A 14305-nucleotide genomic window follows, 5' to 3' on the forward strand; every position below is an offset into this window, starting at 1 on the left:
ACATTATTTTCTGCAGTGAGGATGCGGCTATAGAGAGAGAGAGGTGACGTCACTTCCGGTGCAGAGTTGAAGCTGTTCCCCTCTCTATAGAGGGCGAGTGGCAGCTTCCGGTTTTCAACTCACGTCGGGACTCAATTGCCATCTTTAAGCTTTATCTCTCTGGGGACCATAGAGTCCGGACGCTCTCGTTTCCGGTCAGGCTCATAACCATAGAGACACGTGGGATAGAGCGGCGTAGTGCCCAGGTGAGTGGCCAGTTCTTGTTCCACCAGTTCAAGGGTTTATAACACAGGAATGTCAGCCGCAGCTGGCCTAGTGGTTTGAGTGCTGGACTATGGAGAGCTGGGTTGGAATCCCCACTCAGCCATGGAAACCTCTGGGTGTCCCTGGGCAGGTCACACTCTCTCAGCCTCAAGGGAAGGCAAAGGCAGGGTGAATGGATGTCCTAACCAGAGCAAAAGTGGACAAAATATGGGCGGTTCAGGGAAAATGTAAAAGCTAAAAACACTAAGGTAAATGTCAAGCTTTTTAGTCATGCTCAAAATGGAGGGCATTCTGGAATGCCTCCTGGACTGAAGGCTAAAGTGAAGGGCATTATTATTATTATCATTTGTTTTGTTGTATTTTCTTGTATCTCACCTTTCTCCCAATACAGGGACTCAAGGCGGCAACAGGTCCTGGAAAAGGAGGACACCTGGTGCCCTGATCAAATCTTGCTAAGGAAACCCCATGATAGCTAAGAACAGGCAGCATGGCGGAGTGGTTTGAGTGTTGGACTGCGACTCTGAAGAGCAAGGCTTGATTCCCTGCTTGGCCATGAAGCCCAGTGGGTCACACTCTCATGGCCTCAAGACGATGATGGCAAACCCTCTCTGACAAATCTTGCCAAGAAAACCCCATGATAGGTTCAGAAACGACTTAAGGCACACAACAACATGAACTTGAAGCAGTGAAAGGAGGCATATCCAGGAGGGCCTCATTTCAGTCTGCCTGCTAAGACTTCTTCCCTTCATTTTTCTAAAGGGGTGAGACAAGATGATTCACAGCAAAAGACAGTAATGGTCAGTAAGTTGAAGATAGAAGGGAAAGTGGACGATCGTACAGTAGACTCCATCAAGGAAGCCACAGCACTGGGTTTGCCAAATCTGAAGAGGGCTGTTAGTACCTCATTCGTAGGATCAACAGGAGTCGAAGGAGGCTTGTCAGCATATAACCAAAGCAGAGACATCTTAGAAATCTCTGTAAAGTTCTAACCTTTACAGACATATGTTTCTAGACAAGCGTACGATGATTCTCCAACATACAAAAAAACCCCAATTTTATTTATTTGTTTGTTTGTTTCATTTTTATGCCACCTTTCTTCCAAAAAGCAACCCAAGGCAGCTCTCAAGATAAAAACACTTTAAAACTTTACATGCTTTTAAAAAAAACAATTAAAATAACCTTGTTAAAGCAATATAAAATTAGATTTTATGTGTTGTGTGTGTTGTGTGCCTTCAAGTCATTTCCAACCAATGGTGACCCTAAGGCAAACCTATCATGGGGTTTTGCTTAGCAAGATTTGAGGTGGTTTGCCATTGCCTTCCTGGGAGACTGAGCAAGTGTGACTTGCCCACAGTCACCCACTGGGTTTCCATGGTCAAGGAAGGATTCAAATTCTGGTCTCCCAGTGTCCAATGCTGAAGCCACTACACCATGCTGGCTCTCTAAAATTAAGATTAGAAACATACAAAAGTTGAAACATAACTAAAATACCCACCCCATATAAAAGCCACCCTGTTACGATTTTAAAAAGCCTGCCTGAATAAAAATATCTTGGCTTGCTGGTGAAAAGAAAGCAGGGAGGGGGCCAGGCTAGCCTCCTGTGGAAGGGAGTTGCAGAAGTTAGGAGCAGCCACCAAGAAGGTTCTTTCTCTTATCCTCACCAAGGATGGTGGTGGGACTGAGAGAAAGCCTTCCCCTGAAGATCTTAGGGCTCTAGCATTGAATAATAATAATAATACATTGAACCTGTTCAAGGATTATATTTTCCTGAAATTCCTTTCATTTAAAAAGAATTACATGGACTGTGGTATAAATATAAAGCAGTTTGGAGTCGGCCTGGGACATAGATGTGACTAGGTGCAAACAACCTGGAATAACTACTGGGTACTTTGGAGTTTTGAAAGGAACAAACCTGACATGCAACACATTGCAGGCTCTTGCATATGGTGCAGGTTTTGGAATAGAAAGCAGTGATGATAGTTTCCACTTCATTTCCTCCCGTTTTTAAAAGCTGTGAAAAAGGCTCTGAGTTGAATTAGAAACAGTTTATATTATATTATATTATATTATATTATATTATAATAACTGTGGCCAAGATCCTACATTGCCTAACATAGTGTAAGAATTTCACAAGTGGAACTCTGCTATGGCTTGCCACTTGTCACCTGCATTCTCCACCATACAAAAATAATGCAGTGAAGGTGTTTGGGTATTTTATTTTCCTTTCGTTTTAAAAAAAGATTACATATATATGTGCTGTAAAGATTATTTTTTAAATATTAATATTATTATTAACATTTATAGAGCACTGTAAAGTTTGTGCAGCGCTTTACATAGTAAGGGTCAAATAAAATAAGAAAAAGAGTAAAAACCTGCTGGGTGGCATACAACCTAAAACAACAACACTAAGTAATAGCAGTTTAATAATTTTTCTGCAATAGTCCTCCTGAACCACTGTGGCTGGTAGGGAGCTGAAAGAGAATTGAAGAAGCATCTAATTATGACTGCATCTGTATTGCAGAAATAATCTAATTTGACACCACTTTAACTGCCATGGCTCAGTGCTGTGGAATTCTGGGAATTGTAGTTTGTTGTGGCACTAGAGCTCTCTGACAGAGAAGTCTAAATGTTTCACAAAACTACAATTCCCAGAATTTCATAGCACTGAGGCATGACAGTTAAAGTGTCAAACTGGATTATTTCTGCACTGCCAATACAACCTATGAGTGGAGTTACCAAATTCTCATTGATTCAGTGGATCTGCTTTAATTAGAACCAACAATTAGATCTGGTGTGGAGTTGAAGGCTTTCATGGCCAGCATCCATAGTTTTTGGTGGGTTTTTCAGGCTATGTGGCTTTCTTATACAGTCGGCCCTTCTTATACACGGATTTTTTATACACGGATTCAAGCATACACGGTTTGAAAATGTTACAAAAAAGTATACATTTACCTCGATTTTCCATTTTTTATAAGGGACACCATTTTGCTGTGTCATTATATGTAATGGGACTTGAGCATACACGGATTTTGTTATACACGGGAGATCTTGGAACCAAACCCCAGCGTATAACAAGGGTCCACTGTAGTAGAGTTTATTCCTGACATTTCACTAGCATTGTGGCTGACATCTTCAGAGAATGCATTCTCTGAAGATGGCAGCCACAGATGCTAACGAAACATCAGGAATAAGCTCTTCTAGAACATGGCCACATAGCCCAAAAAACTCACCAAAAACATTTAGATTTGGGTCTCTGTCAGTTGACCTTTAGCATCTTTTTGGAGAGCTATGTGAGAATTTTCTACCTTTTCTGCTTAAATTAACTGAGTGTGAGACAGGATAAGGGAATATCAGTTAATATTTTGCTACCTTTGGATTAAGCAGTCACGTGGATTAAGCATTTCCTACCTGGGACTGTTGACTTTTCATAATATATTTGTCTTTTGCTTGTCATCAAGGTTTTGTTGTGATATATAGAAGAAATGGCACAGGGTGCAGTTATTTAACACTGGAGTCTTTTCCTCACCACACTCACAACAATGCCCTTTTCAGACTTTGTCTTAACCCTCAAAGACAATCCATACTTCGGTGCAGGTTTTGGCTTGGTGGGTGTTGGTACAGCCTTGGCCCTGGCCCGTAAGGGAGCCCAGTTGGGCATGGTGGCTTTCAGACGGCATTGCATGATAACTCTGGAAGTACCAAGCAAGGACAAGAGCTATCACTGGCTGCTGAATTGGATTTCTCACCATGCCAAGCACACACAGCACCTGAGCGTGGAGACTTCTTACCTGCAACATGAGAGTGGCCGTGTCAGCACAAAGTTTGACTTTATCCCCAGCCCTGGGAACCACTTCATTTGGTAAGAACAGTGCTGGAAGTGTCTTTGGGAGTGGGAGAGGTACTGTAAGGCAAAGGCAAAAGTAATGGGAGAGCATATGAGAAAAGGCACAGGACCTTATTGTTTCTGCACAAATTCTTGCAGAGAGGTTCTGTATGAAAAGATCAACACAATAAAGAGAATGGTTTCTGAAATACAGTACTCATTTTTTTTAACCAGGAAAGGAAGGCATTTTAAACAATCATCTTAAATTATAACGTTGTACAATAGGAGTTGGGAAAGTGTGGCCCAAGGGATAGAAACATATTTTTCCAAAAATTCTCTTAAGGTCCTCTGGAGGACCAGTATGCTCTCCCAATCCCCAACAGTTGCCATCCTTGTTGCAGAAGGATAAGGAGATACAGTTGCTGCGTCTGTAACATATGCAAAGATTAGGTACGATCACAACAATGAAACATAGCCATATGAGTAATAGTGTGAGTGCTCATCAGTGTGCTTCCCGAATGAGTCATATATTGTACAAAAGAAATTTAAATATGCTGAATATCATAGGATAATTAATGTGACATTGAATTCCAACAGAAGGTCCATTTGCTACTTACTTCAGCAAATATCAGTCAACACACTTGCTGAGTTGTGCTATTGAGGCTGGAATCCTATGCATGCATATTTGAGAGCCACCAACTCAGTGCATTTTTCTATCAAATAATCATAGGATCATTGTGAACCTTTTACTTGCCCCTGGTGGAGACGTATACTCCTCCAGTGTTAACGACTTTCTAGTTCACATCGGCCCTATCCATCCTGGCCAATGGTAGAGCATGATGGGAGCAGAAGTTCTTCCACTTCTGGAGGGTCAAAGGTTTCCCAGCCCTGGCTGCTAGTCTGTTAGATCAATGGATCTACAGTCAAATGATCAGTTGCAAGAAAATGTGGCATTGTTTAATACTGCCTCTGTTTCTCTGTGTTGCTGTTATTAATAATCTTGATTATATTATTATTAACCTATTATTATTTGCCATGAATTTTTTGTAGTGGAAAGAGAAGCCAAAGCGTTTTAAACATAAAGAGAAACTCAGTGCAGTACCCAGGTTAGGTGGTCTTTGTATCTAATTTGGTCCCTGCAGTACTGTGGTGGTATAAATGGAAAGCATCTTGTGCAACCTGTTTTTGCCTTTTCTGTGCTGCTTCTCTTTATCTTCCAAAAATCCTCTCCAGGAGGTTAGGAGGACTTACTGAGTGTCACATGCTTATGTATGGGGTGTAGTAGCAGGTGGGACTTACCTAAAATTGAGCAGAGGAACTTTTGTGCAAGCAGAGATTCCCAGGCTTGTATGTTGTGGTGCGACAGCAGAGAAAAAGAGCCAATAATATCCATACCATTGCCAGTACTACTTAATGTCTATGTTAGCTAACATGAAAAATGCTGGGGCAGCCCTCAGTTACAGAGTGATGTTGGTGTGCTGATGAGAAGATTTCCATAAAAGGGGTAAGGGTGGAGAAGCTAGCTCATGTGGCACAATAATGCTACATCTCAGGTTGTCCAGTTGTCTCCCCTTCTCCACTTCCTGCTCAAACATTTCCTGTTCTCTTTAGGTATCAAAGGAAGTGGATCCGCATAGAACGAAATCGGGAGAAACAAATGATTGACCTGCAGACAGGCACCCCTTGGGAGTCTGTCACCTTCACAGCAGTTGGCAATAAGCGAGAAATTTTCTTCAACATCCTGCAGGAAGGTACAATAGCACCTTCTGATTATAGGATTGCTTAGAGCAATTTTTTTCCAAATCAACTTGCCATGGATGTCTGTGTCTAAACAGGCAATCTCTGTCATTTATTCCACAGATCTTTCCCTGTTCCTCCCATACACCTTCCCATTTCTGTCCAAATGTGTAGGGTAACTTGTTTTTCATATGTCTTGCTCTTTTTCTCGTCAGCCAGAGAATTGGCTCTCAGGCAACAGGAAGGAAAGACAGTCATGTACACAGCCATGGGTGCTGAATGGCGTCCATTTGGATTCCCACGACGCCGGCGCCCACTCACCTCAGTGGTACTTGAGGAAGGAGTATCAGAGAGGATTGTGCAGGATGTGAAAGAGTTCATTGGTAACCCCAAGTGGTACATTGATCGAGGTGAGTGTATTTTTCAGGGGCTTGCCAGTCAGATGTTCTCACATCCTGAACTTCTCCTTTTAAGTTAAAACCAGGCTGTAAATGTCACCAAACATGGAACTAGCATTATCCCATTCATCAGCCAAGAAATACTACATTTGCTTTTCATTCCCAGGGCCTGATCCCTGTGTCATCCTACCCAAGAGCCTGGTCTTTGTTTCATCCCTTTGCCACTCTTTTAAGTTACTATCATTGCCTTATTCTTGATTTGGGCTCCTTACAACTTTTTTGATGCACATTAGTTCTTCTTTCAATTGTTTGGCTGTTACAGCCCTGGTCTATAAACTGTGCTGTTTGTTTGCAGTCCATCTTGTCTGTGTGCTGCCTCTCTGCAGCTCTTGTAATATAGGTGCTTGAGCATTGAAAGCTAACCAGTTGTGATTTCTTTTGGCTGCCCATAGTGGAACCTGAGCTAGTTATTTTCTGCACACCTAATTACTGGTCGATATAGCATGCATTTACTGAATTTTCTGTAGCAGGGTTTAGTTTTTGATTTTTTTGCCAAACATTCTTCTCATTCAGGTTGTTCCTATACTAAAATTCCCAGAGGAGGATAGCAGGGAATAAGTTATTCCATTAGGATCCTGTGCTGTTGGTACATTTCTTTGACAACTGCTAGAATTGACTTTTAAGAGGCTGGACTCAAGAGGCCCTTTATCAGAGCTACTAAGTGAATTCTTATGCACTTCTAAATGGTGTGATGGTAGCTCAAATTCTGTTTACTGTTTTTTTAAAAAAAAATATTTTATATCCCACCTTTTTCATAGCACAGGATCTAAGATGGCTTAAAAACCGCTAAAATGAGATAAAGCTAAAAACTAATTAATAAAGAAGTACAATTAAACAAGTTATTATATTAAAACACCACTGCATTTTTAAAAAGTGTAAAATTGTTTTAAAAATAACAGAATTAAAAATAAAACACACACCTAACATACAATGACTTCCTGCAATCAATAATCATTAAATGCCTGTTTTAATAAAAAGGTCTTTGGCTGCTGGAGAAAGGACAGCAGAAAGAGGACCAATTCAGCTTCCTGCTGAAGGGAATCCAACTGGATTCTAGAAAGCTGAGGCAGATTAACTGTTCTGTTTACTGATTAATCTCTTCATCCATAGGAATCCCCTATCGGAGAGGATATTTGCTGTATGGACCTCCAGGCTGTGGAAAGAGCAGTTTCATGTGAGTAGTTTCTTCAGTTTTCCTCCCAAGAAACTAGTTCCCAAAGCATTCCCTTCGCCTCCCAGTTTCAGTTCACATTGGTAGGAACTTCATTAAAACCAAATACCAGTGTGCTGCTGAAAGGATAATGGCCTCTTGCTGAGATAGGCTTAAAAACATAACAATTTGGCAGGCTTAAAAACAGTAAGTATAGTTTTGTCTACCAAGAAGCACAGCTGATCATGCCCCTCAACTGGGATCCTTACTCTTGGAGTGTCCATGTGTCTTAGACCCTGGTGGCGCAGTGGTTAAATGCCTGTACTGCAGCCATTCACTCAAAACCACAAGGTTGCGAGTTCAAGACCAGCAAAAGGGCCCAAGCTCAACTCAGGCTTGCATCCTTCCGAGGTTGCTAAAATGAGTACCCAGACTGTTGGGGGCAAATTAGCTTACTTGCTAATTAGCTTACTTGCTGTTCACCGCTATGATCTTTGGAATAGCGGTATATAAATAAAACAAATTATTATTATTATTATTATTATTATTAGACAGTTGAATGCATTTCCAGTGAAAGACACACAATTACATGCAGATCCAATTACAGCAATTTATCCATTTACTTTCACTTTGTTAGAATTTGCAACATAGAATTTTTATGGATTAGCCTGTGAAGCTAAGATTACATTGTCTGAAGAGCTGGTGTTAGAACCAGTAATATGCTAGAGAAGAGGAAGTGCCTTGTCAAGAAGCTCCAAAAAATAGAGTGCAACATTACAGAGAAAAGATGGGGAATAATCTTATTCGTGCCAGTAGGCCATAACAGAGGTGATTATTTAGACTTTGAAAATTTCCACCATAATGGGTTTGTTTGACTTTCTTGCTACTTCAAACTACCATACCAATAACCATTGCAAGTTAAACTAGACACAGAACTGTCCCATTCATATAGATCTAGTGTGGCAGTCTTGTTTTATCACTAAAGGGATCATGCAAGTAGGAGCAGAGCTGAACATTTCCAACAGTCTCTCCTCAAGGGCTTCCCCCCACCTTCTTCTTAGATGAGGACATTCCCCATATCAGAGTCTAGCTCAGGAAGACAAGTTTGTGGATGAGATCTGGGTGCAGATAAATTGCATGTGGAGAAAGATTTTGCACTCCTCATTCTTTCAGATTTTGGGCTATTAAAATCAGATTTATACCCCCTTCCCTACATAACCCTCTCATTCCTTCTGTCACTCACTTTAATCCCTTTCTTTTGCTTTTTATTTTATCCTTTGCATTGCCTCCAAAATGAAATGAAGGCATATTCTGTTCCTCTCAGCAGTGTACCTCAGAGTACTAAGAGACAGTAGAAGATAAATACTCTTCCTGGGGCTCTGTACCCAAACAGCAGGGATACTTCCCTGTTACCCAGGATAGGAAATATTGTTCCTCTCCTTGCACAAAGGTTTTCTTTACTGCAGTGAAAATAAAGTTCTCTCTCTATCACAGCACAGCTTTGGCTGGAGATTTAGAATACAGCATCTGTCTCCTGAGCCTGAGTGATCGAAGCCTCTCAGATGATCGTCTCAACCACCTGCTGAGTGTAGCTCCTCAGCAGAGCATCATCCTCCTGGAAGATGTGGATGCTGCCTTTGTCAGTCGGGATCTTGCTGCTGAAAGTGAGTGGTCGGGAAACAGAATCATCCTCCACTCTGTAGTTCCAGGCTGCCCTCTTCTGCCTCCTCCTTCCCTGTGTGGCTTTCAGTGTTCATCTCACACAGCATTCTGTGAAGATATCCTTAAGAAATACTGTCCAGGAGCAACTTTTCTTTAACTGTAGACTTTGGAGGTCTTTAAACAGAAGTTGTATGGCCATGCATGTATTCCTGCATAATAGGAGGTAGGGCTAGACTGTCATTTACAGTCTCTGCTAAAGTTATTCTAACTCAGAGGTGGGCAAGATATGATCCTCAGCCTATTTTTATATGGCCCTTGGCTTCATTCTTGAAGTCCTTTGTGTACACTCAATTCAGACCTCTGGGAAGAGTTTGCTATCACTCTCCCAGAGCCTACAGAGTAGGTAGAGGAGAAAAGGTGGCAGAGAAGGAGAAAAGAGACAGAGACAGAGAAGAACCAGCCCCAGTAACTACTGGCCTCTGCCTTGCCTACTGACAGCATGCAGTGCTTCCCAAGTGGATTAGTCCCAAGCGGATTAGTGCTTATCACCCCCACCTTAGGTAGGCATTCCTTCTCATTGGAATGGCATGGTGGGAATGGCGCTTGAATAGAAGCTTCCAAATGAAGCCAGTGCCTCTGTTATTCTTAAAGGATAGGCTACACCACCTTGTAATGCTAGGTGAATAGGCACTCAAAGGATAAAATATCAAGCTGTGATGCTTGTTGCTATCCTGTGAGCTATACCTTATCAGAGATGGGACACTGCCCAGGTATTTTTGATCCTGCATTTGCCCAAGGGAAAAGTTGGTCCCACAAGGAATCTTGATGCATTTTATTTTCAGGCACTGTGTTTTTGCTAGAGGAGTGTGCATGACACCTTCCTGCTTCACATTGCCTATCTTGCTTTGCCACCAGGGGTCATGGGTTTCTATGACCACTTCATAATCTGCACTGCATATTACAGTTAAGGAAAATCTACAGTTAAGGAAAATCCTACCCATTTTGATGGCATTTTGGCTGGATGGTGTTCTGCAGGCCATTGTAAATCACTTAAAATTGACACTAACGCTACAATGTGGAAACAGTTGTAGTTGGGCCATATTCTTTTTCACTGGGAGACTATAAACTAAGCATGAGGAGAATGTGGCCCTCCAGATATTGAACTCCACCTTCCACCATCCCTCACCATTGTCTGTGCTAGTTAGGGTTGATGAGAGTTGCAGTCTGGTCTGCTTTCCTGTGTCTAGGCAGAGTTTAGGTCACCCTTGCTCATGTCAACTATAAGGACATTTCTCCACTTACCTGTTTCTCAGCAATCTTTCTGGTCTTGTGTTTCCTTTTAGATCCCAGTGCATACCAAGGCATGGGACGCCTGACTTTCAGCGGTCTTCTCAACGCGCTTGATGGTGTAGCTTCCTCTGAAGCCAGGATAGTATTTATGACCACCAATCATGTTGACAGGTAAGAATGTTAACAGAGTGGCAGAAGTTGTCACTGCAGTCACCTGTTTGTTTTTGGTGGACAGTCTTGTGGCCCAACTAAGATGGTTCCTATGTACAAACAACAGCAGTTCTTTTTTTATGTATAAAAAATAGTATGCATATACATATAAACTTATTTACATAGTATACATAACAAATGCTCTAAAAGGGAGGGGTTACAGTGATTTGAACTCCACATTGCTAAATTCCTACACCCCTTCCCTCCCTTCCTCCCTGTTAAACGTGTATCTTATCCCCTCCTCCACTGTATCTAATAGGAGTATTACTTAGCGTTAATTTCATATTATTTCTCTATCCCTCGTCTTTATACAAAACACCTTCGTTTCACCATCGAAAGAAAAAGTAATATTATCTATCTTAAATCACGTCCCACGAATGAATTACTAAATGAATGCAGTAGATCGGTAATAATCAACTCTATTCTTTTAACTAATCAGATTGAAATAGATTAAAATAGAATTTAACTTAATAATTCCTCTATTATTATTCTACTACATTTTTCCATCTCAGTTCTATAGCTCCACAAAGTGAAAAGGGGGTTGAGCGTTATAATTCCATCAGAGTTGTTGTCTTCCGTTACAGCATTGCAGAATTATATTCTTCAAGATAATAAACAATCTACTTTTTAGGAAGTGAGAGACATCACAGTTAGCCTGTCTTATCTACTGAACAGGAGAAGACTTATTCCAAATTTATCTACAACTCTTACTAGACTTTTCCATTTTCATATTATCTTACATCTTATTTGACCAGCGTTTTTCACAGTATAGTAACAGAGGTTTCCACAATTTTTCATTTGTCCTTTCATAGTCCTCATTATTTCTTAATGCCAATGTTAACATCCATTTCAATCATGTCTAAAGCCTTTACTAACCATTCATCGACTTCAATCTCCCCAGGTCATTTCCAATTTTTGGCTACAATAATTCTAGCAGAAACAACAGCAGTTCTGTCTTCCTTAAGAAGCTAAGTGAAAGACATTAAATAAAAACAGAGAGGGAAAAAGAGGCAACAGTTTCCAGCCCTATAGAGTTCCTAGCTGTTCTTTTCACCATCTTCCCAACACAGTATTCCTTCCAATATTGATTAATTCTTAATGGAGGCATCCATTCAGGAACCCTGAATGGGTGCCTCCCATTAAGCACAACATTCATTCCAAACATCCTCCTCAATAAAATGTACAAACATACTGCTAGGAGAAGTGCAGAGTGGTTTCTCCACCAAAGCTAAAACCGCACTTTGGGTTGTGTAGTTGGGTTGTGTAGCTGGGGTTAAAGAAATACAGATTCATGCTGTTTCATTTCACTTTGTTTGTAAGAACACATTATTGCCCATCTTGAGTTTCCAAATAAACATAAAATTAAAGCTCAAATAAAAGAAAAGAGGGAGCTTGTTTCTTAGCTCTCTTCCTAATTTGGATTTTTGAGAAGAACAGTATGGCAAGATCATATGTGTTAAGTATTGTATTAAGTGTCTTGTGCATCAAGGAGAGCCATGTTTGCCAGCTGATGATTCATTGATCTTATTGTCATTCCCTGCAGACTGGATCCAGCTCTGGTTCGCCCTGGCCGGGTGGACCTAAAACAGTATGTGGGACATTGCTCACAGTGGCAGCTTGGATGCATGTTCCAGAGGTTCTACCCTGACCAGCCAGCAGCAATGGCTGAGCAGTTTGCTACACAAGCCCTCTCTGTCTCTGAACAGATCAGTGCTGCACAAGTGCAAGGCCACTTCATGTTACACAAGGCAGATCCAGAGGGAGCCATTCAGAATTTGAAGACTCTTGTATCATGACACTGAACCAGCACAGAGTAAACTTTGTGCATAACATTTCTGGGAGCAGTGAAGAGATATTCGCAATGCTGATTGTGAGAATGACCTCAGTGAGGTTGTCTTTTTTGTAAAGAAAATAAAGAGTATGCCAAACTAACCACACCTACCTGTCTTTTAAAATAAAAGCAATGGAGCTCAGATTGAGAGGTTTTTCCTCAATTCCTCCTCAATTCTCCCCCCCCCCCCGCGCAACTCAAAGAAGCCCATTCTGTAGGAGTGTGCATCTTAGTAGCTGCTTCTGTATCACAGGCATAGGAAAGAGGTACACACACAACTTTGGCTATTCTGGGACATATCAGCCCCTTTCAACCAATGCTCAGCATCCAAAATGTATGCACATTGTAGGTACAAAACTAATGAGAGAGTCCTCCACTTTTTTTTCTTTTTTGGTGGCACAGCCAGCCAGTCTCCAAGAAAGGGAGCATGGGTACAGCAAAGCCATGTGCACAAGTAGGCACATGATAGTGTTGCAGAGAAAGAGGAGCTAAGAGTGGTTCAGTTTTGCCCCCTGACAGTTTATTTGTTAATCAATATTAAGAGGGTGATATATAAAGAGGCAATGGAGCAGAGCAGAAGAGATGTGCTATTTTAATCTAGCCATAAATTTTGATCTAGCCATCTCCATCAACTGCCCACTGGAAACATTGTGAGCACAGAAGTGGACAAGTGCCTTCATCTGAACTTGCCAAAGACTTTCCATTTCTGCCAAGGAGTTGCTAATCCCACTGTCAATCCTTAGAAGACCAAAAATAAATTACTTTGATGTGCTGTATCTTCTCCGGCAAATCTAATCTGGTAGCCATAGGAACTCAGTGGGCTGCTGACAGTTGTAATTTTGTATGCTTTCTTTAGCTGGAGATCTCATAATTAAGCCCTACATAGAATTACAGTTAGCATAAATTCCTTGCACTGGTGACTTGGAGATATGCCCCATCTGCCTTGGGGGAGGCTATGACAGCCGCCAGTACATAGTTTTTCAGAGCTGGCCAGGTTCCCAAAGTCTTGGGGTGGCATGGGGAATCTTTCTGGGCACCTACAATGTCTAGTTTTCTCAGAGCGGGACATTTGGACCTCAGCTTTGAAAAACGTTTTGTCAGTTGATTTATATGGTTGGTTTATTTCCACAGGATGAGCAGCATTAATAGTGGGGTGACACTGGCTGAGAATTATGGCAGTTGCTGTCAAGCACATCTGGAGAGCATCATGTTGGAGAAAGCTGGGTAGGAGTGTCATAGGAGGACTGTGAAGACCCAGGTTGCATAAGTTCCTTGGCGCTGGTGGTGGATGCCCCTTCTTTGGAAGTCTTTAAGAAGAGGTTGGGTGTCCAATTTTCTGAGTGCTTTAGTTGTGTATTTCTGGATGGCAGGGGGTTACACTAGATGTCCTTTGTAGTCTCTTCTAATTCCATAATACTAGATTCAAATTCACCTAGCTGGAAAGCTGTGGGGCCCTGTACTTTAAAGCTTACATGGTTGTGCCCAAACATTCTTGGCTGACTCATAGAAATGAAGGTTATGAATTTGATTGATGGTTAACATGCTGATAGCACAAGTTTATTATGAATCCTAGTGAACATAGATGAGACTCCATTTATTGACTGTAGTAGGAATATGGACAAACTTCTAGAAGATTTGAGGTCTGTTGCATGTTCTCTGTAACCAGTCAAGTTGGTTTTGGAGTTCAGGACTCCAGAGGTACTTAATGTCTCTTAAACATTTGAAACGCCTGACCCAACCTTACAAAAATGTAGATTTAACCGCTGCTAATGAAATCAAGCTTGGATGCAATTATCTGTGGTGACTGTTTTCCAGTTTCTGACCTCCCCTCCTTGAGTAGGTTGCTGGAAAAATTGAAAGCTTCTCCGCTGCAAGTGGAT

At 41.4% G+C, this 14305-nt stretch overlaps 1 protein-coding gene across 3 annotated transcripts; it reads left to right on the top strand.

The window, feature by feature from the left end:
* Positions 1-124: 124 nt before the first annotated feature.
* Positions 125-12526, top strand: BCS1L (BCS1 ubiquinol-cytochrome c reductase complex chaperone). Of its 3 annotated transcripts, XM_089520402.1 has the most exons (9): positions 125-245; positions 656-674; positions 3723-4123; positions 5699-5838; positions 6040-6234; positions 7393-7456; positions 8927-9096; positions 10438-10555; positions 12138-12526. In XM_089520402.1, exons 3-9 carry the CDS (start codon positions 3804-3806, stop codon positions 12388-12390), a joined length of 1260 nt encoding a protein of 419 aa, XP_089376528.1. In that variant the 5' UTR covers positions 125-245; positions 656-674; positions 3723-3803; the 3' UTR covers positions 12391-12526. The 3 variants fall into 3 exon arrangements, with proteins under 3 accessions (XP_089376528.1, XP_089376527.1, XP_089376529.1); XM_089520401.1 differs by lacking the exon at positions 656-674; XM_089520403.1 differs by lacking the exons at positions 656-674; positions 12138-12526 and adding an exon at positions 11407-11648.
* The last annotated feature ends 1779 nt before the right edge of the window (positions 12527-14305 follow it).

This window comes from Sceloporus occidentalis, unplaced genomic scaffold (genome assembly GCF_023333645.1).
Source record: "Sceloporus occidentalis isolate IW3139 unplaced genomic scaffold, rSceOcc1.0.p SCAF_4, whole genome shotgun sequence".
NCBI lineage: Eukaryota > Metazoa > Chordata > Lepidosauria > Squamata > Phrynosomatidae > Sceloporus > Sceloporus occidentalis.

Excerpts from the sequence above, each read along its gene's own strand:
- BCS1L (XM_089520402.1), top strand. The coding sequence starts at position 3,804 with ATGCCCTTTTCAGACTTTGTCTTAACCCTCAAAGACAATCCATACTTC. Across the intron at positions 4,124-5,698 it reads CCTGGGAACCACTTCATTTG|GTATCAAAGGAAGTGGATCC; the intron begins GTAAGAACAGTG and ends TGTTCTCTTTAG. Across the intron at positions 5,839-6,039 it reads CTTCAACATCCTGCAGGAAG|CCAGAGAATTGGCTCTCAGG; the intron begins GTACAATAGCAC and ends TTTTCTCGTCAG.